Below are 26,782 nucleotides of genomic sequence, written 5' to 3' on the forward strand. Positions count from 1 at the left end.
TTCTTGAATGTTCCTCTTCCCCTGAAATCCCCAAATCCTGTTTAAAGTCTCATTAACTTGTCACTCTTAAATAAAACCTCATTGACTGAGTCTGAAGAAAAACAGAGATCCCCTCCTCAAAAACCTGCTCCACACAGAGCTAGTTCCAACAAAGCTGCATATGTTATCTACTTAGGTTCAATTAATGCACAAAGGAGGGATTAATAGTTACCTGTCACTAGGTTTTACGAATTTCTCTTTTAAAAGCATATTTATTGTTATTGTTAGTAGTAGAAGTAATAGTAGTAGTATTCAAGATGTACTCCTTAACTCAAGAAGGCATTTACTTATTGAGCAGCAGGAGAGAAAGCAGACAACAGGTGATAATTACACGTTTATAAGGAAACATATTTAATATCTCAAAGTGCAGCCTCTGACGGCTGCAGCCAATTTCTCTGCTCATGCCCAGGGTGCAGGGAAGCGTTCTAGTTCTTTACTGTAAAAACAGGGTGGCAGAAGCTAGCAAAATAGACAGTATTGTTTTGTTTTGTTTTTGTACTCATGTCCCTAGGCAAAAGCATACATTTCTCACATTTGCTTTCTCAAGGCCTTTATTGTCTGAGCTTCCTGTTAAAAAATCAAGCTAGTGATGGCAGATCCATGCTATCCCATCAGAATACTGAATGCTGTGTATTACAGTACCAGGCAGAGAAGTGAGGGCCAGACAACAAGCATAATAGGAAAATATTAACCCCCAAAGAAATCGATAGTAAGCGGCAGGCCATCACCACTGCAGAGCCCAGGCTACGTCTACAAAACAAAGACACCAGTATCATTGACAAAGCTTCACAAGCAAGAAAACCAAAGAGGCTGAGGGCACACAGAGATGATAGAAAGAGGCTGACGAAAGCCAGCTTTGTCCCTTCCAGCTCAGCCAGGGCACTTACCAGGTCTCTCTAATTTAAATCAAGTCTGCATCCCTAGACACAAGCCTAGCTTGGAAACTGAAAGAACAGTTTTGAGCGAAACTGTGTGAACAAAGAAAGCTGGATCCATCAAACAGATAAATATGTTCAGAGTCCTTGATCTATTTTTTGTGCATGCCCTGCGTGCGTTATCAATCGTAACATCTATTGATAACTCCCTTCTTTGCCAGAGCAGAAGGGGCAAGAAGAGGATGTCTTTCGGAAGCACAGGAGATGAACGTTAGGGTTGGTCCTTAAGGGCTTTGGCTAGACTCTCTTGACCCTTCAACACATCTAAGAGGTAGCAGTCAAGAGAAAGATCAGCAAGCAGATAAACAAACAAGGTTAATGAGGAGTGCTTCTTCTGCTGGGCCTTGAACATGTACCAGCAGAGAAGTTATGCTAGAATATTTTCAAATCATTAGAGAGTGCATTTCGAAAGATGTATATAGAGAGCACAAATACATAACTTCCACTCACATTAAACCTTGTGCTAGAGAAGGCAGGCCGCCACTTGCAGAGAGATTGATCTGAAAGTCTCCATCAAGCTATTTACTCCAAGAAAAGAAAAATCCACCTTACCCCTATCCTCCCGCGTGGAACAGATGTCAAACCTTTTAAGAGACAGAGGACACATCTTAATCACATAGAGAAGATGGAATAGTATTTATAAATAGACAAACTTAACTGAAGTCACGAAGTAGGAAACTCTAAGATAATTCAAGTAAAACAAAATACCTTTGCCTTAAGATCTATATGAATAAAAATATAAAACTTTACTGGAGGGCATAAAAGAAGACCATTGAAATAAATGGAGCGATATGCCATGTTGCTAGGTAGGAAGACTCAATGTTGTAACAAAACATGCCAATTCTTTCTAAATTAATCTATAAATTCACTGCAATCTCAAGCAAAATCCCAAGAGCTCCTTTCATAGAACTGACTAGCTGATTCTCTAGATGTCTAAGAGAAAATGTACCAGAGGAATACAAAATATTTTTAATTAATTAATTAAATGTGTGACTGCGTGCTCAGTGATATCCAAATATTTGCAACCCCATGGACTGTTACAAATGGAGTCTGCCACGCTCCTCTATCCATGGAATTTTCCAGGCAAGAATACTGGAGTGGGTTGCCATTTCCTCTTCCAGGGGATCTTCTCAACCCAAGGATCAATCTTGCATCTCCTGCATTGGCAGGCAGATTCTTTATCACTGGGCCACCTGGGTAGCCCTAATTAATTAAAATAAGCAATGCAGGAGACTCTGATTCGATTCCTTGGTCAGAAAGATCCCCTGGAGAAGGGACAGGCTACCCACTCCAGTATTCTTGGGCTTCCCTGGTGGCTCAAATGGTAAAGAAGCCACCTGCAATGTGGGAGATCTGGGTTCAATCCCTGGATTGGGAAGAGCCCCTGGAGGAGGGCATGGTTACCCACTCCAGTATTCTTGCCTGGAGAATCCCCATGGACAGAGGAGCCTGGTGGGCTATAGTCCATGGGGTCACAAAGAGCCAGACATGATTGAGTAACTAAGCACGCACACATGATAATTAAAACTGTGCATGATTAGCACAGGAAAGTCAACTAGAACAATGAATTAGAATAATGTAAGGAATATCTGCTGAATATGTGTATATGGGGTTTTATTTTAAATTAATTGGGAAAAGAGAGTAAATGGTATTAATACAATTTATTACCCATCTAGAAAATATAGGATCAATCCCTACTTCATAACATATAAGTTCCAAATAAATTTTAAAAACCAACTAGATATTATCAGAAAAGCACAGAAGACACAAAATTTGGAAGAAAAAAATAGATTGACAATATAACTATGTAAATCATCAAAAAATACTGTAAAATAAAAAGGACAAGGAAGAGACCAGAAGAAAATATCTGGAACATGTAACAGAAGAAGGGATAATATATACAATGTATGAATATATCCTACAAATCAATAAGAAAAAAGGGAGAGAGCACTATAGTCAAATGGGCTTCCCAGTTGGCTCAGTGGTAACGATCCAGCTGCCAATGCAGGAGATACAGGAGATGTGGATTCGATCACTGGGTGGGAAAGATCCCCTGAAGGAGAAAATGGCAACCCACTCAAGTATTCTCACCTGGAAAATCCCATGGACAGAGGAGCTTGGCAGGCTGTAGTCCCTGGGGTTGCAAAGAGTCAGACATCACTTAGCAATTGGGCACACACATGCATGCAGTATAGTCAAATGGACAAAAAGCCTGAAAGTCAACCACAGCAAACACCAGGGAAAGAATCTCCCTTGGCTCCTCTCTTACTGCCCCCGCTCACATACAATTCATCACCACGTTCTCTTCCTCCAGCCCCAGTACCGCTACTCTAGTTCACACTCCCAGCAACTCTCTCCCTTCTACCATGACAGCCTCTCATTTAACCCCCTGAATCTAATTTGCTCCTTCCAGTCAGTCTCCACACTGAAGCTGGGCTGAGCTTGATGAAACATGTGCCACCTTCATGCCTGAATCCCAGCATCCATTACTTCAGGGCTGAGAACCAAGTCCTCCCCGGCATCTACAATGCGCCACAAAGCCTGGCTTCTTACTCACCACTTATTTTCTCAGTGTACATGCTCCTTCCTCTCACAAAGGCTTTAATCAAGCTACTCAGCTGCCCTGGATCCCTCCTTCCCCCTTATCTCCATCTTATTTGAAATCTAAACTCAGTATCATCACTTCCTCCGTGAAACCTTTTCTGACATCGTAGATTAAGCCCTCATCCCCTAATATATGGTCTTATATATATACCTCTTCTTTATGGGGCTTGTCACATTTGTAATATTATATTCAGTTACATGATCCTTTAATTAATGTCTCTCTCCTGCAGTAGGCTATAAGCTCCATGAAGGGAGGGACTACATCTGTTTTCATTCATCATGGTATCCCACAGCCTAGAACATAATAGGTGTTCGGCAAATAATGTTGACTAAATCAATTTTCACACACAAAAAATGTATTTACATAGATTGGTATCTGTGATTTATGTTTGTGTCATATGTAAAGTGCTGGAACAACACTGTAAATCAACTATACTTCAGTTTTTTTTTAAAGGGCTAGAAAAGTAAGCATTAAGTTTTAGCACATTTTTCCACTGGCAATTTTTAGGGATTTTTTTTAACCTCATTTGAACTGTTAATAATATCCACTGGGCTTCCTTGGTGGCTCAGATGGTAAAGAATCTGCCAGCAATGCAAGAGACCTGGGTTCTATCCCTGGGTCAGGAAGATCCCCTTAAGAAGGGAATGGCAACCCACTCCAGTATTCTTGCCTGGAGAATTCCATGGATAGAGGAGCCTGGTGGGGTACAGTCCATGCGGTCACAAAGAGACATGACTGAGTGACTAACACAAATACACATACTGCAGTTAGAGGCTAAGAAAATAAAGTTATTGCCATTTGGAAAAGACATACTTGAAGGTAAAAATTAAAGCTCTATCACTATATAGCAACTGGGAAACTTTAATAAACACTAAACTTGAGATAATGATGACTCTGTATTCCTTTATTTTTTATTTTATGTGAGATGGCCAAAGAGCCACTTTTCCAGCAACTCAAATATCTACACCTGCAGAGTTTTCAGGCCACTTCACCATTTACTAACGTAGCTTCATTTCTAGGTCACTTTAGTTTTTGCCCACATTTGTTGTTGTTGTTGTTGTTTTGCTATTGATATTATTGGCCTTTTTTAATTCAGTGAATCCATTTTAATTACTTACTGCAAATACCACCCACTTACCTGGCAAAAGAGACTCCTCATTCTGTTTGAAAAAGCGGCCTAATTAGCAATACTGCCAACAAGAAACAAGAAGGAAGAGGGTGGAATAGGCGTTGAGAAGAATAAGAGAAAGGAGTTTGAACAGTCAAAGGAAGGGGCTCTCAAAAGGCAAAGACGGCCCTGATTTCTGAGTGACTGGCAGGTCTCTGGAAGATGATACATCTCCAATAATTGCCAGGTGGAACCAGGAATGTTAATTGACTTTCATGAGTACAGCCTCTTTTCACCTTTGCATAGTTACTCAGGGTAATTGCAAGGCAGCTGTGGGCTACCCTCTTCTGAGTCCATCTCTATAGGATCCCAGCAAGGGAATGGGGTTGTGACAGATGAGAGTTAATGAAATGAGAAATTTTAGATTAAAAGTTTTAGACTTTGTCTTCAGCCTTTGTAGGATTTCATTCCCCTTGAAACACTGAGCACTGTCAGGCACTGGACCACTTTTGACAAAATTAAACCCACGGACCAGTTTTAAACCTTGGAGAACCCTTAGAAATCCAAACATTTGCTCTGATTTTTAGAGCTATTATGAAATTATTACAAATTTCACCCTAAAAATTAATAAGTGACACTCCATGAGCATAATTACATTGTTCATCTTTCCATAATCCATAATTCCTCTGCGTGTAATAACATGTGAGCAGGCCTTCTTGTAACCCAGCTGCTTCACATAATTGCTTGCTGTCCTACTGAGAAAAACTTTTAACAAATGACACATTAAGCAAAAGAGTGCAACTCTGTTCTCATAGCTACAAAATCAGAAATGGTTTTCCCCCAGAATTGAATTCAATGATTCTCTCTCCCTTTTTATAACAGCATTGGGTGGGCTGAGGAGGAGAGAAGATTCAAGTATTTCACTTAGAACCCCCACAGTTCTTTATCATACTACCAGGACTTTGCCACTAATTGAAGAAATATATAACATGTGTCTTTCCTTCAGCGGCTCTTATTTCCTTAATAGAGTTTTTTTTCAGCAACTTTAAGAAATGTTTCCCTTTGAAATACAGCATTGCATAATGGGCCCCATCTGGAATGGTAACTTTGCACAAAAACTAAGAAACTGGAAGATGAAAAACTCATTTTTTTTTGTCTTTGTCTAGGGTGAATAATTGCAATTAGCTACTGCAATCTCTATATGTTACTATGATAGAAAATGAGCAAGATTTCCCAATGACTAAGCACTTGAAATCTTGAAGGGGCTGATATCCAATGAGATAATCTAGTAAATTTTATTTATTCAAACTGGAAGCATTTGGCTTTCTGTTTAGTTCTATTTTACCTTCTTTTTTTTTTTTTTTGATAGCTTGGCTTTTCAAAAACATCCATTTGGAATAATAGCTGAACTTTCTAAACTCCTTCTTCAAATTTGCATGAATTACTTACTGAAATACAAGCATTTTTCCTTAAGTCAACATAACATGCAGAATTTCAAGGGAAAAAGTGACCTCGGAAATTTGGTATCCTAGTGCTGGGATAAATGAAGAGCTGAATAAATAAGGGGAAGGATTCAAGACTTATGGAAGGAAAATATTATATTAAAACAGCGCTGCTGAATCTCTTCATTTAGGAACAATTTCCTAGGACTGCACTCAAAGAAGCATGAGAAATACAGGTATAACTTAAAACACTGAATACTCCTGTAATGCATGAAAGCTAGGGCTCAACAATGGAAGGCTATGTATCAAAACCAAAGATGAGGGTTGAAAGGCAGCTGTAGATATGTAATGAGGTGATCATTATCTTAAAACCAAATCGAAAAGGGATTCCTAGTCCTGTGTGGGAAAGGGCCCAAAATTTCTAATTATGTCAGTGGGATAAAATACTAGTTGCGTTAAGTGAAATCATACATCCCAGCTTTGGCAGATATTCAAAGTTAGGATCACACTGGTTGCCACATCAACACAATTTGTGTTTGCTTTGCCTTTCTCTGCCATCAGTGGTACGTTCAGTGGGACCAACTCTGGAGGGTTGTTTCAGGCTTAAGAAGCCAGTTCAACCCTTTCCTTTAGTTCTATGTTATAACATGATTCCAAATCAACCATTTTTAAATCCATTTTTGGCAGACTTTTGTCCCCCAAGAAATTAAGGCAAGGTATGTTCCTTGGCAAATGAAAAAGAGAGAAGAGGGTTAGTTCTAATTAAAAACAGAACATGAAATTGACTCAAAAGCATCAAGTTATGAATTCTCCCTGTCATTCTATCTGAAGTCCTTTGCAAACCTAAGCATCATCTATGACAGCCAGAATAAGAAGTCTTCTCATTCTTCCTGAGCCTTTCTATCCAACAGTCTTGGGACTGCTGACTGCTGTAATGTAAATCCTATTACAATGCCCTAATGTAGAAATAGCAAATGTCTTCCAAGATAAAACAATGAGTGCTAAGCTCAAGAAGCAGTAAAAGGAAACTATCGGTATTTTCAGACCTCAAAGGACTATGTATCTTTTGAAGATAATGACATTTTGAACACAAAAATCACTACAATAGAAATCTCTGATATTCAATCTGCCTCTGTCAACATATGTTTAGAGCCAATGCCTGCTGCTTATTTCATTAAATCACTATAAATCTGGCATTGGACTCGCCATACTGTTACACTACAATGGCTTTTTCTAAAACATAATGTTCCCCATACGTGTTTACTTTCATTCTTTATTCTAGCTCTCTAACTTATTCCCCTCTTTAAGACAATTATCCATGACAATAAGAATTGCCTGATGGTATAATTTTGTAACCCAGGAATATTGGGGATCATGCAAAAGTTTTACAATTAACTTCAGGAGATGAGGTCAAAGACTCAACCATAACACTCTGCAACTGAACAAACAGCCATCACCACAGAAATAAGGTAATAAGTACCTTGGCAAAATGGAAGACTTAACATGTAAAAAATTCCTTCGTTTGTGTGCAGTTGGGATCCTCCCAAGATGTTGTCCAGCTGCCAGAATCCACAGGCCAAAATAATACCTTTCCCCAAACAAGTGGTGGATCCCAAGGGGTTCCTTTGAAGCCATACATATCATCCCTTGAGGGTGACCTGCCAAGTCATTCAAACTCAAGTTCCCACTTAACAGAGGTGACCCCCAGTAAAAGTAATGCTCCAGAGTATGCTTTCAGGATAGGTAAAACCAGAATCTATGTAATTAACATTTGTAAATGTTTTCTTGGAGAAGAAAAGAATTAGATAAATACACTCGAAATTTTCATAACAAAAAATGGAACCGGTCTGATTTCAGCCCACCCACTCACCACATAAACAACTGACAAACAGGGCACTATTAGTAAGCTCTTCATAGGCTTGATTAAAGGCACTCTGCACTTTCCCTAAAACCTCATGTTATGACACACTTTCTGGCAAACCCTGAACCCTGTCATTACCCTCCTTAGTTCAACAACACTCAGAAACGTTGGTCTGCAGGACATTGTCCTGTTTCACAAAGGGCCACACTGTGTCTCCAATTCCTACTCTCTCCGTGGCTCATTTTATATGCTCTGCGTGTGCATTCTGATTTCCAGAACATGACTCATGCCACTTAAGTTTCTCTGCAAACCTACAAATGCAGACAAGGAGTAATGGGTTGGCTGATTAGAAGTGAAAGAAGATGTCCTTCATCCCCCGGACAATATGACTTTTTAAAGAAAGCACTAAGTGACTTCCTGGCTGACCTAGATCAATGGGATGTGACATTTGAGAAAGGACAGGAATCGTGGGTGTTCTCCTTACATTATTTTTAGACAGATGATCATTTTTTTTTTTCAAACAGAAATAAAGCTTTTTTTTTTTTTTTCTCCTGCTTTTCTCTCAATAGAATAGCAGAGCAACATAGGATGTCAGAGCTCAGCTAGATCTTCAAGACAATCGGGTCCAACCTAAAGCTTTCATAAGTTACCTATTTAAAGTTATAGTCAAAACATATTGGACACATCTTTAAAAAAAAGAACATACGGGACATGATTTTGTTATCAGTGTTCAGCCCTGATGGGGTCAAGGACTTAGGTAATATGTAAATATTTTACACTTTTGGAAGGAGATGAAGATAATTTATTCTCTGGATTCACTTAGGAAGATGTTTTCATTGTTTGAAAGAGCGCCATGTGGAAGAGGGGAGCCCCAACCACCATCAGGGCTGGGAAGGGGGGGGTGTCCTGCTTGAGATGAGGAAAGGAAATTTGTTATTTGACTCCCCTAAGGGCTTAGGGGGAGAAGGAGTGGCAACCCACTCCAGTAATTTGCCTGGAGAATCCCATAGACAGAGAAGCCCGGCAGGCTACAGTCCATAGGGTTGGACACGATTTAGTGACTAAACCACCACCACCAGTTAGGGATATGGGGTGTCCAGAGGTAGATGGAAGTGAGGAGGGGGAGGAAAAACAGGGCTTCGAAAACAGGCTCTCAATCTCCCCTGAAAAGAGGTGGTCACTTCAGACGATGCCTCCTGAGCTGATTCACACTGTCTTCACCGTGGCCATGTGAACTCAGTCCCCCTGCACACCCACTGCACTCTCACCCAAGCCAGCAAAATCTACTGGTATATCTGGGATGCATAATGATTGGTGAGATCAGCGAAGAGCTGAGTTTCTCAGTGCTGCCCAGATTAAGCAGCAAACAGACTTCCTGTAAGATTTGGAAACCCAAGGACAGAGGAACCAGAGGAAACCTAAGGAGTCTGCAGAAATCTTGCAGACTTAGGATGCCTGGGGCCACCCCTTCTGCAAAGCGGGAGATGGAGGGAAACAGATTTGAATCTAGACGAGGAGCGAAATTCCAGCTACTTCTGGGTTATACTTTTTCCCTCTCTCAACATTTACACAGCATGTATGTATTTCTTACATGCATGTTTTTTATACATGTAGGTGTGAGTCTCTACATGTCTGAGAGAAAAAATTGGGGGTAGTGTATGACCCCAAATATGAGCTCACTGCTCTATTTCATTTTCTTCCCACTGGCTAGGAGAGTGGTCAATTTTAGACAAATCTGCTAAAACCTGGGTGAAAATCCTGGGGCCTGCAGAGAGAACTTGGCTTGTCGTCCACAGCCCTGACTGTCCTGGACCAGAATGCTCTGATGTCATAAGGCTCTTTGTTCTTTTATTGTTTTGACTTGTGCTTTTATGGTTTTCAAGGAACTTCCGTATCTATGAGGCCATCTCGTACTGATGACATTCCTGGGAGGTAGAAGGACAGGTATTATTGTAACTCAGTCACTCTCCTGCCATTGGTCATGGTTCTTGACAGAAGCCACCATGTCCCACAGCAGGGAAAGCAACCCCATCATTTTCTGGTGTTCTTGGAAAAGTCCACCAAGGCTGAGAATGTGGCCAGGCTTTGCAAGTGGCTAAATGAGCCCTGAGAAAAGAGCAGCCTGCCCAGATGGGCGCACCCCAACAGCTCTGTCTGACAGGGGTGGGTGAGCTAGGGATGAGAGCTGGCCTCCGGTAGGGTTACTTTCTCCTTCTATTAGGATCCACAGAGTGCAAAGCCTTAGGGGGACAAGCATGAGTCTTGACTGTCTTTACTACACCTGGTACACAACAAAGTAACGGGACTGGAACGAGAAAGGGGGACTCCTCTTCTCTGCTTGGAGCTCTTTCTTTGATGAAGCAGCAAGAAAGCAAAAATCTCCAAATTTCAGGGAAAGACACAGACATCTTTTTTTTCTATCCTAGCTGGTGATGGTCAAGTTTATGTATGCCAAATGGCTGAACTATTTCATGGCCAGATGAGTCATATTATCTTTTCCAATAAGTTTTATGTTTACAGCATGAGGTTTTAAAACAATATAGAGAGTTATCAGTCTAGCACCTGGTATATAGTACAAGTTTATTAAATGCCATCTATTGTTGTAATTACATGCAGAAGATCTGCAACAGAGAATATAAATTGGTACATCTGTTGAAATGGCTAGATTTGCCACACAGTACATAAGTGCCTAGGCCTGTATAGATAAGGCTAACAGCTTTAAATGTGCAAGACAAAGGTCCCGCCTGTCCAGAAACAGGGTAAGCCAAGCATGAACAGAGAGACCAACATGAGCAAAATTACCATCAAGCTTTCTCCACCAATCAGCCACTGCAAGCATTCTTGTAAGCAGAAGAACATCTTTACTTGGCACTCAGACGTGCACTAGTTCATCAGAACGAGGGAAGCAGTGTTACCGGATCCAATATGCCTATTGACATTTGTTCAGTAATCTCCCTTATCACATACAATTTCAAAGGCAAGAGCCTAAAATTATTTTTAAATATATCCAATTCACAGCCAAGTGAAAATGTTTCTGTACCAAGAATAATCTTACATTAAACTTTTTTTTTCAGCAGCCTAAATTTAACCAGTGGGAATTCTTTTTTTTTTTAGATGCTATTCTATTCAACTTTTAAAAATGAAGAATCTGATTCTAAAGTGAAAACTGTATTTAATCAAAGATGGGACACAGTGTCCTCGGCTTAATTATTCTTTGGAAATTGAACACCTTTACAGGCTTAACAGGTTGCAAGAGAAACAAATTGCAGCAACTGTATTTCCGGTATAAAGGCCTGGATACACTGATTCTGTCTGCCCTAATAAAACCCTAGGGAACTCACGCTGCACTGCTATTGCTCCTATGCTGAAGTGGCACATGGTGTAATAGTCAGTGATAATGTACTACATGCCCACACATATAAGGAGAATTAAAAGCATGGATAAAGTGATAACACTTCACAATTGCATGACACTTTGCTTCATAAACCCCTGCAATATCTATCCCTCTGTTTTACTCTTTATCAGCCCTGGGAGGGACCAGTAAGTAGAATTTGGGTGAGAGAGACTGTGATCGTGACCACCAGCTTATAGGTGGTAAAGCAAAGACTTGAATCCTCTCTTTCCAAAGTACTTCGTTTTCCCTGTGAATGTTGAGACCCAGTGGGCAGGAGGTGCAACAGTTGTCCTTAAGGAAACTGCCTCCTAAAAAAAGAGAAGGACAATGGATGGATGAATGATAGTCAAACTCAGCTGGAGCCCTGACCATGTATTTAAGATATCAGAGTGACCTGGGACAAGCGCCTGAAACATCTAGCACCTCCAGTTTTCCACTCTCAAGAGGGAATGTGAATCCTGGTTCTATCTTGTGAAGTTTCAAGCAAAGAAGGAGCCAATGAATAGGAAGCTATTTTAAAAGACATTACCTCTTTTCAAGAGACATTAACTCTTGCTCCTTGGAAGAAAAGCTATGACAAACATAGATAGCATATTAAAAAGCAGAGACATTACTTTGCCAACCAAGGTCTGTCTAGTCAAAGCTATGGTTTTTCCAGTAGTCATGTATGGATGTGAGAGTTGGAGCATAAAGAAGGCTAAGTGCTGAAGAACTGATGCTTTTGAACTGTTGTTTTGGAGAAGACTCTTGGGAGTCCCTTGGACCACAAGATCAAAGCAGTCAATTCTAAAGGAAATCAATGGTGAATATCTATCGGAAGGACTGATGCTGAAGCGAAAGCTCCAACCAATACTTTGGCCACCTGATGCAAAGAGTCGACTCATTGGAAAAGACCCTGATGCTGGAAAAGGTCAAAGGCAGTAGGAGAAGGGGATGACAGAGGATGAAATGGTTGGATGACATCACCAACTCAATGGACATGAGTTTGAGCAAGCTCTGGGAGATGGTGAGGACAGGAAAGTCTGGCATCACAAAGAGTCAGACATGACTGAGTGAATGAACAACAACTCTTTTCAAAATGTGGGTAATAGAGATAATTTTTTTAATAAGGTATATTGCAAGTTAACAGAAACACTCGGACTGAATGAATGCACTAAAATCTCTGAGGTCCAAAATAATTAAAACTACAAGGACATACTCCCTTAAAAAAAATCTATGAGATCCAGTCTGCTGCTGGCCATTGAGATGACTCCAGGAATCAAAAGTGAGGTGGACAGCTGCTTTCTGGTCTGCCTGACTTCCATTTCCCTTCAGATCATAAAAGACACAGATTTACTTTGGGATATATTTCCACCGGATACAGACAAGAGAGGAGCTTCATTGAGGGACTCACTTTCCTAGGGCCAAGTCATACTCCATGGGAATTAGAGCTGTGAGCCAAGGAACATGGCGCCCATGATCACTTGGAGCTCATTCACACCAGGGCAGGAAGTGAATGAAGTGGCCTGGAAGTGGCTTCCCGCCTCCTATATTCCTGGAGTTCCTGGCTACTCGGCCTGCCCTGCCTGGTTCTTCAGCCTTCCCTTTAATTCTGGAAACATTTTCAGATCCTTGCACCTCTCGTTATTATTGGTTTTTCCTGAGTTGGCTCAAGTTTCCTGAGTTGGCTCACACTGGTCTCAGCTACTTGCAAACAAAACACCTTAACTGTGAAAGCAGCAACACAGATCTCTGCAGCCAGAAGAAGGTGAACAGAGGAGAGGAAATCAATAAAATCAAACCATTTGATCACCTATTAATCTATTGCACTAGGAAAGGAAGAGAAGACTAAACAGGTAAATGAGTCAATAATGATACAGCCATCATACTTAACAATCTCCCTTTATCCTCTTTTGGTAAGTCAATAAAAGTTGAAAAGTTCAAGCCAAAAATAAAAACACTGGTATGGTTACAATAAAAATTAGTTTTAAAAGCAAATTATTTTACCAAGTTTTTTTATGCCACCCTGTAAATAGTACTGCTTAGCACTGGTTTATAGAAAATATTGTAGTAACTCTGTTAATGAAGTTCTCAACTTCGTGCAGAAAGTTACTCTCTTCAAGGCCTAGTTTTTGCTAAAGTGTATTTTATGGTACTGCATCACCACAAAATCAAATCACAAGAAAGAACTGCATTCCAAAGTCTTCATAAATGTTCTGATGATTATCTAGAGATATTTCTACAAAAGACTGTTTAATATTAGGAATATCAAATGTGAAAGGGAAATTCTAATAAATAAATAAAATAAACAATCAATAAAATCACCCAGTCTAATTTAGTATCACTTTTTCTTCACATCTAAACACTGACTTGGTTCCAATAATCTCTGTTTCAAGAAATCTTCTGTTCTGATAACTACCGCTATTTGACAAACCATTCTAAGACATAAAGTGTAAAAAATCCATTGTATGATGCTCAGAGATTCTATGGGTCAGGAACTCAGAGAGTGTGTAGCAGGGACGGCTTGATTCTCCCCCTTAATCTCCAGAACCCGAGCTGGAAAGACTTAATGGCTGGGGGTGCTGAGTAGCTGAGGGGTACTCAGCAGCTGGGGGCTAGAATCCTGTAGAGGTGACTTCTGTCACATGTCCACTGCTGATGCTGACCACAGTCAACCAGAGCGCCTATAGGCTGCCTCCCCACGTGGCCTGGACTTCCTCACAGCACGGTGACCTCAGGGGTAACTGGAGGCTCAGGACTTTTTACATGATGTCCCAGCACACAGGGCGGAGCCGAATCTCCTCTTTTGGCCCCGTCTCAGAAGTTCTATGGCATCATCTCTTCTGTGCACTGTATTGGTTATGAATGAGTCACAGCCCATTTAAGGAGAAGACATCCACGCCTACCGTAAATGGGAAGAGTATTGATGTCTCAGCTCAGAAGAGTATGTGGGATGGGAGATACTGTGTGGCCACCCTTGGAAGATACACCCTGCCACATTTTCAGAGATCCCTCATTTCCAGCTAGGAACAAGGTATCCTTCTCTCAATTCCCGTAATTTCCATTTTCAATTTGATGCTCACCAATTTCCATCTTATAACTGTCATAGACACGTTTCATCTTCACCTCTCCTCTATGAGCATCTAGGGTCTTCTTTGCTTTTTTTGTGTCTTCATGGTGCCTAACAGAGCTTCTGGCACTTAGTATACACACAAAATTTTTTGAAGAAATGCACATAGCTAGTCTCAGGTATGATTATTTTATAATCAGGAGATATATGTGCTTTTGGAAGGAAGGAAAGAAGAGGGGGGAAGTGGGGAGGGAGGGAAGGGAGGAAGATGTAGGCAAATTGGTAGACATAATTGTGTGAAGTGGCTCTCTCATTCTCAGAACATTTAAATTGTTGCATTTTTAGAGTTTCCAAAGGAGAAAGGATCCAGTCCTCCACCTTTTATGTACATCATCTGTGCAGATGAAGATCCCCTGGAGAAAACACACGATCATGCGGACAGGCTTCCTTTAAAATCCATGACCTTGAACCTCAATGCTGCCAGCAATTGTGCAGTGCTTCCCTCGTTCATTCATATCTCTGCTTTCCCAGACATCTGGTTCACACCTTCTCCCCTCTCCTCAACATCAACATCTTCTCCTACAGCCTCATTTTCAGTTGATGACCTTCTTACTTCTCTGAAACAACAGAGCAATTCAGAGAGAGTCCCCATCCACCCCTCACCCTCTCATGTTCCTGGTACCAGCCTCTGCCCACAGGCCCTCTGCCTTCCATGCATGGACCATCCATGCCCCATTCTAAAGCCAGTCCCTCTGCTCTAACACTGGACTCTGTGTCCTCCCACCCCAGTGCTCCCTGAAGTCCATCCCTCTGCCCAGTATATAGACAACTCCATCAGCACATTAAGAGGCTGTTATTTCCCCCATCTTAAAAAAGTGCTTCTCTTGACCACACTTCTTCCATCAACCCAATAGCTTTCTTCCCTTCCTAAAAAAAATCACTTCAAAGAATTGTTTATACTCACCGTTTCATCTGTATCTCCATATTCTCTCTTAAATTAATCCTAATGAAGTGTTCATCCTCCCTACCCCATGAAAACTACTGTTGTCAAGGTTACCATGGACCATCTCGGTACTAAAGCCAATTTCTCATTCTCAGTCCCCATAGTGCTTGACCCACCAGCAACATTTGATGTGGGTGACCTTCTCTTCTCCTTCATTTACTTTCTTTACTTGTTTTCCAAAACACTACATTTCCTCCTGCCCCACCCCAACCCATGACCTCCTTGAAACTCCTGTATCTCCTCTCTTGGTTCCTTCTCCTCTTCTTTACCTATTAATGTTGGGTGCCCAAGCTCAGACCTTGAATTCTTCTCTATCTACCCATATTGCTTTGTTAAGCTTTTAGCTCATAGCTTTAAGTATCACGTGTATGTGGGGAATTACTTCCACAATATCCTTCCACTAGAACTCTGCCAAACCTCAGACTCAACATCTCTACCTGAGACATCTAAAGGGCACCTGTACTCAACACGTCCAGCTTTGAGGTCCAAGATCACCTCCCATTCCATTGCTCCTGCAGTCCTTCCCATCTCAGATGATGGCAACTCCAATTCTCAAGTTGCTTATAGCAAAAACACCAAAACCATTCTTGGCTTCTTTTTCTCTTATATTCCATGTCCATTACATCAGGAAGTCATGTACCCAGACTATGAGCACTTCTCTTCACTATTCAAAGCTACCATCATCCCTCAACTTGGTGATTAAAATTATCTCCTAATTGGTCTCCTGCTCTGTCTCCCACCCACCAACTGCCTGTTCTCAACGTTGCCACCAAAACGATTAGTTAAAATGTAAGTCATAGCATGTTTCTCCTCTGGTTAAAGCTTTGCAATCCCTTGCCCCACTTCGAACAGAGGGAAAGCTAGAGTCTGAACAATGACAGACAAGTTACTACATGGTCTGACTCCTGGTTCCTTCTGTGACTTCACCTTTTATTGTTCTTCTACTCCCTCACTGGTCTTCCACTTCACATTAGACATTCCGGGACGCTCCTACGTTAAGGCCTTTGCCTTGGCTTGTCCCTCTTTGTGGGCTGCTCTTCTTTCAAATATCTCCATGGCTTAGTCCTTTATTGCCTGCAAGTCTTTACGATCAGTGAGTCCTCTTAGAACATTCTATTATACTTGCAGTGACCTGCTGCCAGTATTCCCCAACCTTCCTACTTTGCTCTTTCCCATATCACTTATCATCATCTAACAGACCACATAATTGACGCATTTATCATTTATAATTCCTGCTGGTTCTCTACCCTTCCTTCAATGCTCATAAGCTCAGGGACTTTTGTCTATTTTGCTCATGGATGTGCCTTCCCAAGCCCTCAGAACATTGTTTGGCACTTAGTAGGTGCTCAATGAGTAATTTTTGAGCAAACAAATAATCTGAAGACAAAATCTACACAGAAATGGAGTAGAAAGGAACTTATATGGTATGATTTTTAGGGCCATGATGGAGCTTCTCTTGTCCCAAAGTAGCTTTCCCACCACAATACCAAGGCACCAATGTCCTCTACTCTCTGTCCTACAAGTCCTACATCAGATTCAGTAATTATTAGTCCAGAATAGTGAACCAAATAGCTAAAACACATGCTTACTATGAAATGCTGGAGAAAACTTGGATTGAGGTTGGCAAAGAGGTGAGGAAGACAGGAGACAGGGTAATGAAGTCAAAGGCCACTGAGCCTGGGAAAAGATACACAATCTTCTTGCCTCATCTGACAAGTTGAAGGAGTGCACTATGACCACTATGTTTCATTCATGCCGCGGAATAAACAATCAGTGGACAGGAAATCAGACTGGGAGACTCACATTCTAGCTTTCTCACTTAGAAGACTGGGAAAACCATCTAACTTCCCCTCAACCCTGAATAATGAGCAGCATGAAGGCCCTCAGAACCTGAAAGATAATATTCAGGGTATATCCTTGGAAAAGATGTTGAAGAATTTGGGAGGCACATGGACAAACATGACTGCCTCCATCATGAAGCCCATGTCTGTAGTGTGAATATGGCTGTGACAAACACAGTCTCCATCTCCTTTAGAATGTCCTAGTGTTCCACAGAGGGGACATAGTGTGGAAAAGAGGAAAGATGCTATTACCTGGCCATTCATTTATTATTGATCACTTTGATGAACACCTAGAAGTAAATGTGTCCCAACAGACATTTGTTTTAGACCAGGGGCAGATGACTGGGGCATAAAACTTGAAGGCAAAGGAGACGCAGGCCACTACTGTAAAATCCAGCCAGGCCAACATCCTGGGGTCCTCTTGAGGTTCACAGGTATCTGGACCACATGTTCATATCACCACGTACAGCCAGAGCAAGTTAGTTCAGCCAGATTTTCATTCAGATCCAATTTACTTTCTCACCTAAACAAGGTCTCAGGTCATCACTAATACAGCTTGTTTATATTGTTTTTGTTCAGTCACTAAGTCGTATCTAACTCTTAGTGAGTGCAGCACACCAGGCTCCTCTGTCCTCCACTATCTCCTGGAGTTGGCTCAAATTCGTGTCCATTGTGTCAGTGATGTCCATCTAACCATCTCATCCTCTGCTGCCCCCTTCTCCTCCTGTCTTCAATCTTTCCCAACATCAGAGTCTTTTCCAATGAATTGGCTCTTCGAATCAGGGGCCCAAAGTATTGCCCCCTGAAAGTATTGAAGCTGAAAGTATTGTTCAGCTTCAACAACATTCCTTCTAATGAATATTCAAGGTTGATTTCCTTTAGAAATGACTGGTTTGATCTCCTTGCTGTCCAAGGGACTCTCAAGAGTCTTCTCCAGTAACACAATTTGAGAGCATCAATTCTTTGACACTCAGCCTTCTTTATGGTCTAATTCTTACATCCATACATGACTACTGGAAAAACCATAGCTTTGACTACATGGGCCTTTTCAGTAAAGTGATGTCTCTGCTTTTTAATATGCTGTCTACGTTGATCATAGCTTTCCTTCCAAGGAGCAAGCATCTTTTAATTTCATGGCTGCAGTCACTATCTGCAGTAATTTGGGAGCCCAAGAAACTAAAATCTGCCACTGCTTCCACAGATAAGTCACCCGCCCAGGTCAGAAGGCATCCAATATGCCCCTGGGGAAGAGCGGAGGGCATTTATTAATACCTCCAGTAAGAATGAAGAAGCTGGGCCAAAGCAGGAACAATTTTCTTGACACTCAGCTGTGGATATGTCTGGTGGTGAAAGTAAATTCTGATGTTGTAAAAAACAATATTGCCTAGGAACATGGAATGTTAGGCCCCTGAATCAAGGTAAACTGGATGTGGTCAAGCAGTAGATGGCAAGAGTGAACATCAACATCTTAGGAATCAGTGAACTAAAATGGACTGGCAAATTTAATTCAGATGACCATTATATCTATTACTATAGGCAAGAATCCCTTAGAAGAAATGGAGTAGCCACCATAGTTAACAAACAAGTCTGAAATGCAGTACTTGGGTGCAATCTCAAAAATGACAGAGTCATCTTGGTTCATTTCCAAGGCAAACCATTCTATATTACAGTAATTCAAGTCTATACCCCAACCACTGATGCTGAAAAAGCTGAATTTGACCAGTTCTATGAAGACCTACGACACCTTCTAGAACTAACACCGAAAAAAGATGTCCTTTTCATCACAGAGGATTGGAATGTAAAAGTAGAAAGTCAAAAGATACCCAGAATAACAGGCAAATTTGGCCTTGGAGTACAAAATGAAGCAGGGCAAAGGCTAACAAAGATTTGTCAAGAGAACATGCTGGTCATTGCAAACACCCTTTTCCAAAAATGCAAGAGACAACTCTACACATGGACATCACCAGATGGTCAATACTGAAATTAGATTGAGTATGTTCTTTTCAGCCAAAAATGGAGAAGCTCTATATAGTCAGTAAAAATAAGACCTGGAGCTGACTGTGGCTCAGATCGTGAGTTTCTTATTGCAAAATTCAGGCCTAAATTGAAGAGGAAGGGAAAGCCACTAGGCCATTCAAGTACGACCTAAGTCAAATCCCTTATGATTATACAGTGCAGGTGATGAATAGATTCAAAGGATTAGATCTGATGCCTGAAGAACTATGGAGGGAGGTTCATAACATTGTACAGGAGGCAGTGACCAAAACCATCCCAAAGAAAAAGAAAAGCAAGAAGGCAAAGCTGGTTTATACTCGCCCCAAATTCTTCATGGGCTGCATCACTTTCAGAGTAACAACAGACAAATGGTACCGACACACACAGTCTCCCTCTCACTTCCCCATTCTTCCTCCTCCATTCCCAGCCTCCCTCCTTCCCTTTCCAAAAATTGGTATGGAAACCATCACAGCATTATTTTCAGAATCAAGAAATTAGAGTGCTACTAACTGAAAAGAAGCCAGATCACACCAAGTGCCTACTGTGTGACTGCATGTACATCAAGTTCAAAACCCAGCAACACTCGTGGATGATGTGAGAGGTCAAAACTGTAGTTTACTAGGTAGGGGCTGTGACTGGGAGCTATGAGATACTAGTAACGGTCTCTCTCTCCATTTGGGTGCTGGTATACTATAATGTACTTTTCCGTATGTTTATTCTGTGCTAGTGGTTTAGTCGCTAAGTCATGTCCAACTCTTGCGACCCACTGACTGCAGCCTGCCAGGCTCCTCTGTCCATGGGATTCTCCAGGCAAGAATACTGGAGTGGGTTGCCATTTCCTTCTCCAGGGGATCTTCCTGACCCAGGGATGGAACCCAGGTCTCCTGCATTGCAGGCAGATCCTTTACCAACTAAGCTACAATTTGACTACAGAATAAATGTTTATTCTACTCATTAAAAAACAAACTGTGAGGCGTTTCTGTGGGAACAAACTCCATTTCATCAGTAAGACCCAGCTCAAATCACACTAAAATGGATATTGTGTTCATTCCATTCCAAAACTGAGCATAGAAAAAAAAAGTCACAGGAGTAAATGAAAAAAAAATCTATTATACCATCACATATTTAAATAACAGCGTGAATGCCTATAATTTTCCTGTATCAAATTATTCAAATATATCAAACAGCAAATCTCAAATGTTCATATTAATATGGTAGCTATTGCCTAAAATACTAGATATCTGCAACACATGAGTTTAATTAGCATTTGAAATTTTTGACAAAGCCAAAGCATGGTCTGAGAGCAAAGGAGAAATTGAATTCTAATAGATTTTCTGAGACATATTGCTCAGAAAAATCCCACATTCTAACATGTCAACAAAAATTGTAATACAGGACCCACCTTCTCAGCCCAGATTCTGAACCATTGAGTATAGGGGACTGCCTCTGCTGCAGTAGAAAAGACCATCTGCTCAGGGTAGCTGACAAACCCCACAAGAAAGGAGCAGGCAAGGAGAAACTCACCAAATAGGCATTTTCATATCCTCCTCCTCCCCACCCCCAGAGTGGGAAGAAATGAGTGCAGGTTGAGACACCAAAAATAGTCCAACTCCATCCTCATGGAAGGAAACAGCGGGTCTAAACGTCTTCACTTATGGATAACAAGATGTAATTAATAAATGTGAAAGCAACTGTGGGCTTCCCTGGTGGCTCAGCAGTAAAGAACCTGCCTGCCAATGCAAGACATATAAGAGATGCCAAGTTCAATCCCTAGGTCAGGAAGATCCCCTGGAGGAGGAAAGGGCAACCCGCTCCAGTATTCTTGCCTGAGAAATCCCATGGACAGAGGAGCCTGACAGGCTACAGTTCATGGGGTCACAAAAGAGTCAGACACAATTTAGCAACTATACAACAATAACAACAACAAAAGTACCTTTAAATGAGGTGTGTGCTAAGTCACTTTTGTCATGCCTGACTCTTCACAACCCGATGGACTTTAGCCCCCCAGGCTCCTCTGTCCACGGGATTCTCCAGGCAAGAATACTGGAGTGGGTTGCCATTTCCTTCTCCAGGGATCTTCCCAACCCAGAGATCAGATCCGGGTCTCTCACACTGCAGGCAGACTCTTTATGGTTTGAGCCACCAGAGAAGCCTAGATAAACTCCTACACTGCTTCAAGGGACCAAACTAGAATACAGTACATGTGCCCCGGTGGGGCCCAGAGAGGCCAACTTGTCTACTGGGAAAGAGATCAGGTTATGAGAGGGCAATGGCTGAAAGCCAGGGACGGAAACAAAGGAAAGACCGTGTGACATCATGGTTACAAGTCAGCCTCGGATGGACTCCGCCCTGCTCCCTCAGCTACAGTTGTACCCACACAGGTGAGATGCTGGAATTCTGCACTCCTCGGGTTGGTCATATGCCAAATGAGAAAAACAGAATTACCTCAGAGGTTTATTGTAAAGTGTGAATAAGCATATGTATGCAAAGTATTTAAAACACCTGCTACATACAAAATGCTACATAAGTTTTAGATGTTTATTAATAGGGATCATCAATAATAGGTAATATAATATAAAAGTTAAGGCAGATTTGGAAGCCTAGAAATACACATACTTTGGTTGTTTTGATTTGTTTTTCTAATTTATCAAGGGAGAAAGTAAACAGGGATGCTCAGAAGTAGTATTACTTGAGTAATATGAAACTTCTGATATTCAGCCAATTTTTTTGCCTATGCAATAGCAATTTCATGTAGCTTGAGTTATGATTAATAGGAAAACTAAAAAGTTTGCTTTTCTGGTCATTGAAGTGTCTGGACCTGCCTTGAACATAAGGCTAAGAACTACATGGGGATCTGTGGACCCTAGGCTCATACTCCTTACCCTCAGGGTAAGTGTGCACAGTGTGCATACACACTCACTGGCAAAAATACATGCAATTGGCCACAGCTGCCTTGGGAGACACTTTCCTCTCATCTGAGCTTGCTGGTGGGCAGTGGAGACTGAGGATGCTCAAAGGCATTAACAGTGGTATCCAGGCTATCTGATGGGCTTTTCTCAAAGGAGTTATGTTTATACAATTTTTAAGCTCAAGAGAATGCCAGAAGACCTCCTTCTATCACAGATTCTAGCCCATCGCTGAGAGTGCGATGGCTAAAAAATAAATACTCAGCCTGTTTCAATGTGAACAGTTATTTTTAAAATATCCATCCATAAAGGTATAAAGTAAATATGAAGTCTTTCTCTCCAATCTTCAATAACTGATCCCATCCCCAAATAAATAGTCTTAAGAGTTTCTTCGGTATTTAACCAGAAAAAAGTGTTGTTTTTATCAATATTTATGTTGATGCTTTTGAGAATTTTCACAAATGGGATCTTACCATGCATGCCACTCTTCTGCTTTATTTCAAGATGGACCTGGACATCATCCCACTGTGGACACACGGAACCATCCTGGAGGATGGGAGGAGTGACCCTGAAGTCAGACAGACCCACATGTCTGTTTGGGAAACAGGTGTCTGTTGGGGAAACAGTTGGTCGTGTTATGAGAACAGTGACAGTCCAGTCATAAAATTAGCCAGAAGCTTCAAAGGCCAGAAGAAAAGACATCCATCTACCTGTGGAAAATCTAATTGCACAGATGCGCCCCTGATAATTTTTAAACAAAAAAGTCCCTATTCATGACCTTTTTTGATCCTCCCAGTCCTTAGTTATTAAAAATGGTGCTGTAGTACTATCTTTGGCTCAGGGATGCACTATTTTTTTAAAACCACCTGTTTCTTTGCAGGACATTCCAGTTATTAGAAAATGAACCATAAAATTGATTAAATATCCAACACTCTTTTAGTTCAAAGAATTGGTCATAATTTATAATTTTAGAGTCAGCAAGACAAAGAAACACGCAAAAAAAATGTGCTCTCAAGTTGTAAGACACTGCCATTTAAGTATTTCTACATGTATCATGGGTAGACTTAACAGATTCAACAGACACAATACAGGTAACCCAATCAAACTTACTTTCAGATAAGCAATGAGTCCTTTTATTTGTATAAATTTGTCTCATGCAATATCTGGGCATAATTATATTTTAAAAGTATTCATTATTCACCTTGAATTCAAACTTAACTGGTGCCCTGTATTTATGTGGTAACCGTACCTCAAAGTTTCTTCCTGCAGCTACAATTGTCCAATTCCTGTGGCCATAGGATTTTACTTCAAGACTCTCTACCACTGGGACATCATCAAACCACAATGGAGAATTCTAGAGAGGCCCAGAGCTGGCCCCCCTGCCATTACCCCACTCAGGACTGTGTCAGACATTTGCATCCATCTCATAAAGATTGTGCTTCAAACACAGACCCGTGAGGAAATGAGCAGTATTTGGATCCTCTCATATCACAGAGAGAGAGAGAGGACCAGAGTAAAGAAGAATGAACATCTCTACTGTCTAAAAAATGTGTCATCGGAAAACAGTTAAACCAGCAGGGCTGCTTTGTGACCTCACTTCCTCGGGCCACGATTCTCTCCAATATAAAAAGAAGCCATTAGACTGGAATTCTTCAGGCTACATGCTCCAGTAACACAAAATATAATACTATTCTCACTTTGTTTAATGCGAACGCTAGACTTTTATTATTCAACCCACAATTGAAGTTTCTTTTATATGTACATATTTTTCCATAACTTTGTCAAATTGTTGGTTTATCTTTGAAGCTTTTAGAGTAGCCAAAGTGGGCAGGTTTTTGTTGCCACTCAATTAATTATTCATCAATTTGACCATGTGAGCTGGGGCGCAGGCAATGTATGCATTTATTTTGACACTTTAACTACCAGTTTGGATTAGCCATGTTGCTCATCAACTGAGTTCAACCGGTTGATAGAGTAAACAGAAACAGTTCACAGGATGTAGATTTGGCTCCAGTGTTAACCCATGAAAAGCAGTGATTAAGAGAGGGGAGAATGTGGAGTAAAGGAAAACGGGAAGAAATGGCTGAGATAGGCTGGATAGGGAGAAAACCAACTGCTCTCCAGACTCCTAATCCAGGTCATTTCTATTCGGCAATTATTTTAATAACCCAGATAAAACAGAATCATAATACATTTATCATTCTGCAACTTTTCACACCACTATACTTCCTGAAGATTTTTTTCATGTTAGCACTTACAGAGCCACCTCACTGTGTTCACTACCGCATCCAGGGTCAATTTAAAAATATACCACAATTTATTCAGACCCCTACTAAGCCACTTACCTTTACGGCTATTATGAACAATGCTGCTGTAAATATCCTTGTTCATTCTTTCTCATGCGTATTCAAGAGGCTTTCTTCAGTGTAACTTCTGAAAAGTAGAATTTTCAGGTCAAGGAAAAGGACCAACTTTAATTTAAATAGACACTGCCAATTTGGAAAATGTCTGGAAGGTAATAATTTGTCTTCTGGGAGGGGACTGGGACTGGTGTCACAGCCAAAAGGAATTTTCACCTTATCTGGAATGCTTTAATTATTTTTAAACAAAGAGAATGAGTTCACTTATTAATTATACAATGAAAAAATAAATTTTAAAAAGATTTTAGATAGAGAACACATCAACATCTTAAATAACCTTGAGAATCAAAGAGATTCAATCAACCTGCTCATCCTGTCAGGGTCCCATGAGGGGCAGTGTGTGTGGGGTGGGAGGGGAAGAGCTGTCCTACTGAAAGGAGGCCAAGCTTGCTAGATACCCTTACACACCCAAACACAGAAATAAACACGCAGTCAAAAAGGAGCCCTTGATCAGGCCCAACACTTGGCTGCTGCATCTAAATCTGGTACAAGTTACACTCCTTGGGGTCGGGTGTTTCTGAGGGAGCCACCAATGAGTATTTCCCCACTCACGCTCTGAATATGAATAATTTAAACACAGAAGTAATGGAGAAGCCAAAATGTCTTAATCAAGTTGATTTTTTGTAGCTTTGAGGATGCAGATTCTATATGCGGGCAGGGGGTCCTACTGAGAGTGAACCTCAGAACGAGGCAGACTTACCCACCAGTTGGGGGATGTCTGGAGCTTGGAGTGGGCCTGCCCCATGTCACTGCGCCAGTCAATGAGGGTCCCAGCAGCGTTCAGAGGACACATTCAAATCTGGATAATTCAAAGAGAATCCATCAGAAGGGTGAGCAGGGAAAAGTACTCTGAGCTGAGGAAGAGCACTGTCCAAAGTCAGTGCCCCAGGAAAAGGGCGCTGAAAGAGATTTAGCAAACAGGAAGTTTAGTGGGGCTTACACTCAAGAGCTACGCCTGTTGGGGAGGGGAAGAAGCGGAGCTGGGCCAGGGAGGTGCTGAATCGCTAAGAAGTGTCATCTAAAGCCGCATCTGACCCAGAGACTGAGATGAGCCTTCTCAGATGTTCTGCTCCATTGATGCAAGGAAGCTGGGCTTTTACCCTCATCACACACTGGATGCAGGCTGCCTCTGGGAGTGGAGTGTGACCTGCAGACAGCATGACTTGAGGCTCTCTTTGGTGTTGTTCTTGTTTAGTCATGTCTGGCTCTTTTGACACTCCATGACTGAAGCCTGCCAGGCTCCTCTGTCCATGGGATTTTCCAGGCAAGAATACTGGAGTGGGTTGCCATTTCCTTCTCCAGGGGATCTTCCTGACTCAGGGATCGAACCTACATCTTTTGCATTGGCAGGTGAATTCTTTACCACTGAGCCACGAGAGAAGTCCTTCTGTTGCTGTCTTTAGTGTAAGGCAATTCCCAGAGAGGCTTCATCTCAGAGGCACAAGTCACTCCCATTCTCAGAAGCTGGGAGAATGAGCTCCTCTTAAAGGGGACCTGGCAGAGTCCCCAGTATACTCACTAGGGTTCAGTCCTGAGCCACCTGGATCCACTTTCTTTAATAGTAAAATCTGGGAACAGCTTCTCCAGGATTCTGGCTGGCCCATTTTTCTGGATCAACCTGCCAGAGGAAGGTTAGTGACATGAATTCCAGCTCCTGTTGCTGCAGCTGCTTTCCAGGTAACAGATACACACCATCCCTCCACTCTGCTCCTCATTTTAGATTCCTCTTCCCCTCGGTTAGCACCTCTGTTGGTCTAACCTGGTGGAGTCATCCTGGCCCTCATCAGCAAGATGATCTGAGCCCCTGGTCATTATGCCCTTCTCAGGCTGTGGTTACTCCTTCGTCCATTTATTGTTAAAGTGGGCAAGGGGGTTCCAAGAGACACCCCAGTATGTTACAGCAGTCCTAACTCCTCCTGATCATTAGGGTCAAGTACTCCTACTGGGATGGAAACTAGTCCCCTTGCTTGATAGACTTTGGCACAAGGGTCAGTCAGTAGATAGAACTTAAGAGCTTAATGGGACACCCAACTGGATTTCCTGATAGAAATGTTCTCCCTCTGGAAATCAAACCCCCAAAGCCTAGAAATACAGTAACAGGAAGCACAAATTCCCTAACTGGGTCACTGAGAGTGATATAAACAGAGCCACACCCACTTCTACGCCTAGGTTCCAGATTCACGC

The 26,782-nt window shown here is 41.6% G+C and overlaps 1 protein-coding gene across 44 annotated transcripts in view; it reads right to left on the reverse strand.

Annotated features, from left to right (window-relative positions):
• LOC145509795 (uncharacterized) overlaps positions 1–26,782 on the reverse strand; it is a 1,222,357-nt gene that overhangs the window by 1,136,079 nt on the left and 59,496 nt on the right. For 26 of the 44 annotated variants that reach the window (XR_014056457.1, XR_014056433.1, XR_014056441.1 and 23 more), the window contains 4 exons: positions 26,118–26,216; positions 25,299–25,397; positions 24,524–24,611; positions 22,652–22,789 (listed from right to left, as the gene is read on the reverse strand). Coding sequence is in view for 2 of the 44 variants with exons in the window: in XM_081499100.1 (XP_081355226.1) it covers positions 22,652–22,789; positions 24,524–24,569 (184 nt within the window). In the remaining 42 variants the exon portion in view is untranslated. Of the gene's footprint in view, positions 1–13,605; positions 15,051–22,651; positions 22,790–24,523; positions 24,612–25,298; positions 25,398–26,117; positions 26,217–26,782 lie in introns of those variants that run through there. The other 18 variants (XR_014056425.1, XR_014056448.1, XR_014056446.1 and 15 more) reach the window with 3 other exon arrangements.

This window comes from Giraffa tippelskirchi, chromosome 6 (assembly GCF_054371585.1).
Source record: "Giraffa tippelskirchi isolate mGirTip1 chromosome 6, T2T-mGirTip1v1.2.pri, whole genome shotgun sequence".
Taxonomy (NCBI): domain Eukaryota; kingdom Metazoa; phylum Chordata; class Mammalia; order Artiodactyla; family Giraffidae; genus Giraffa; species Giraffa tippelskirchi.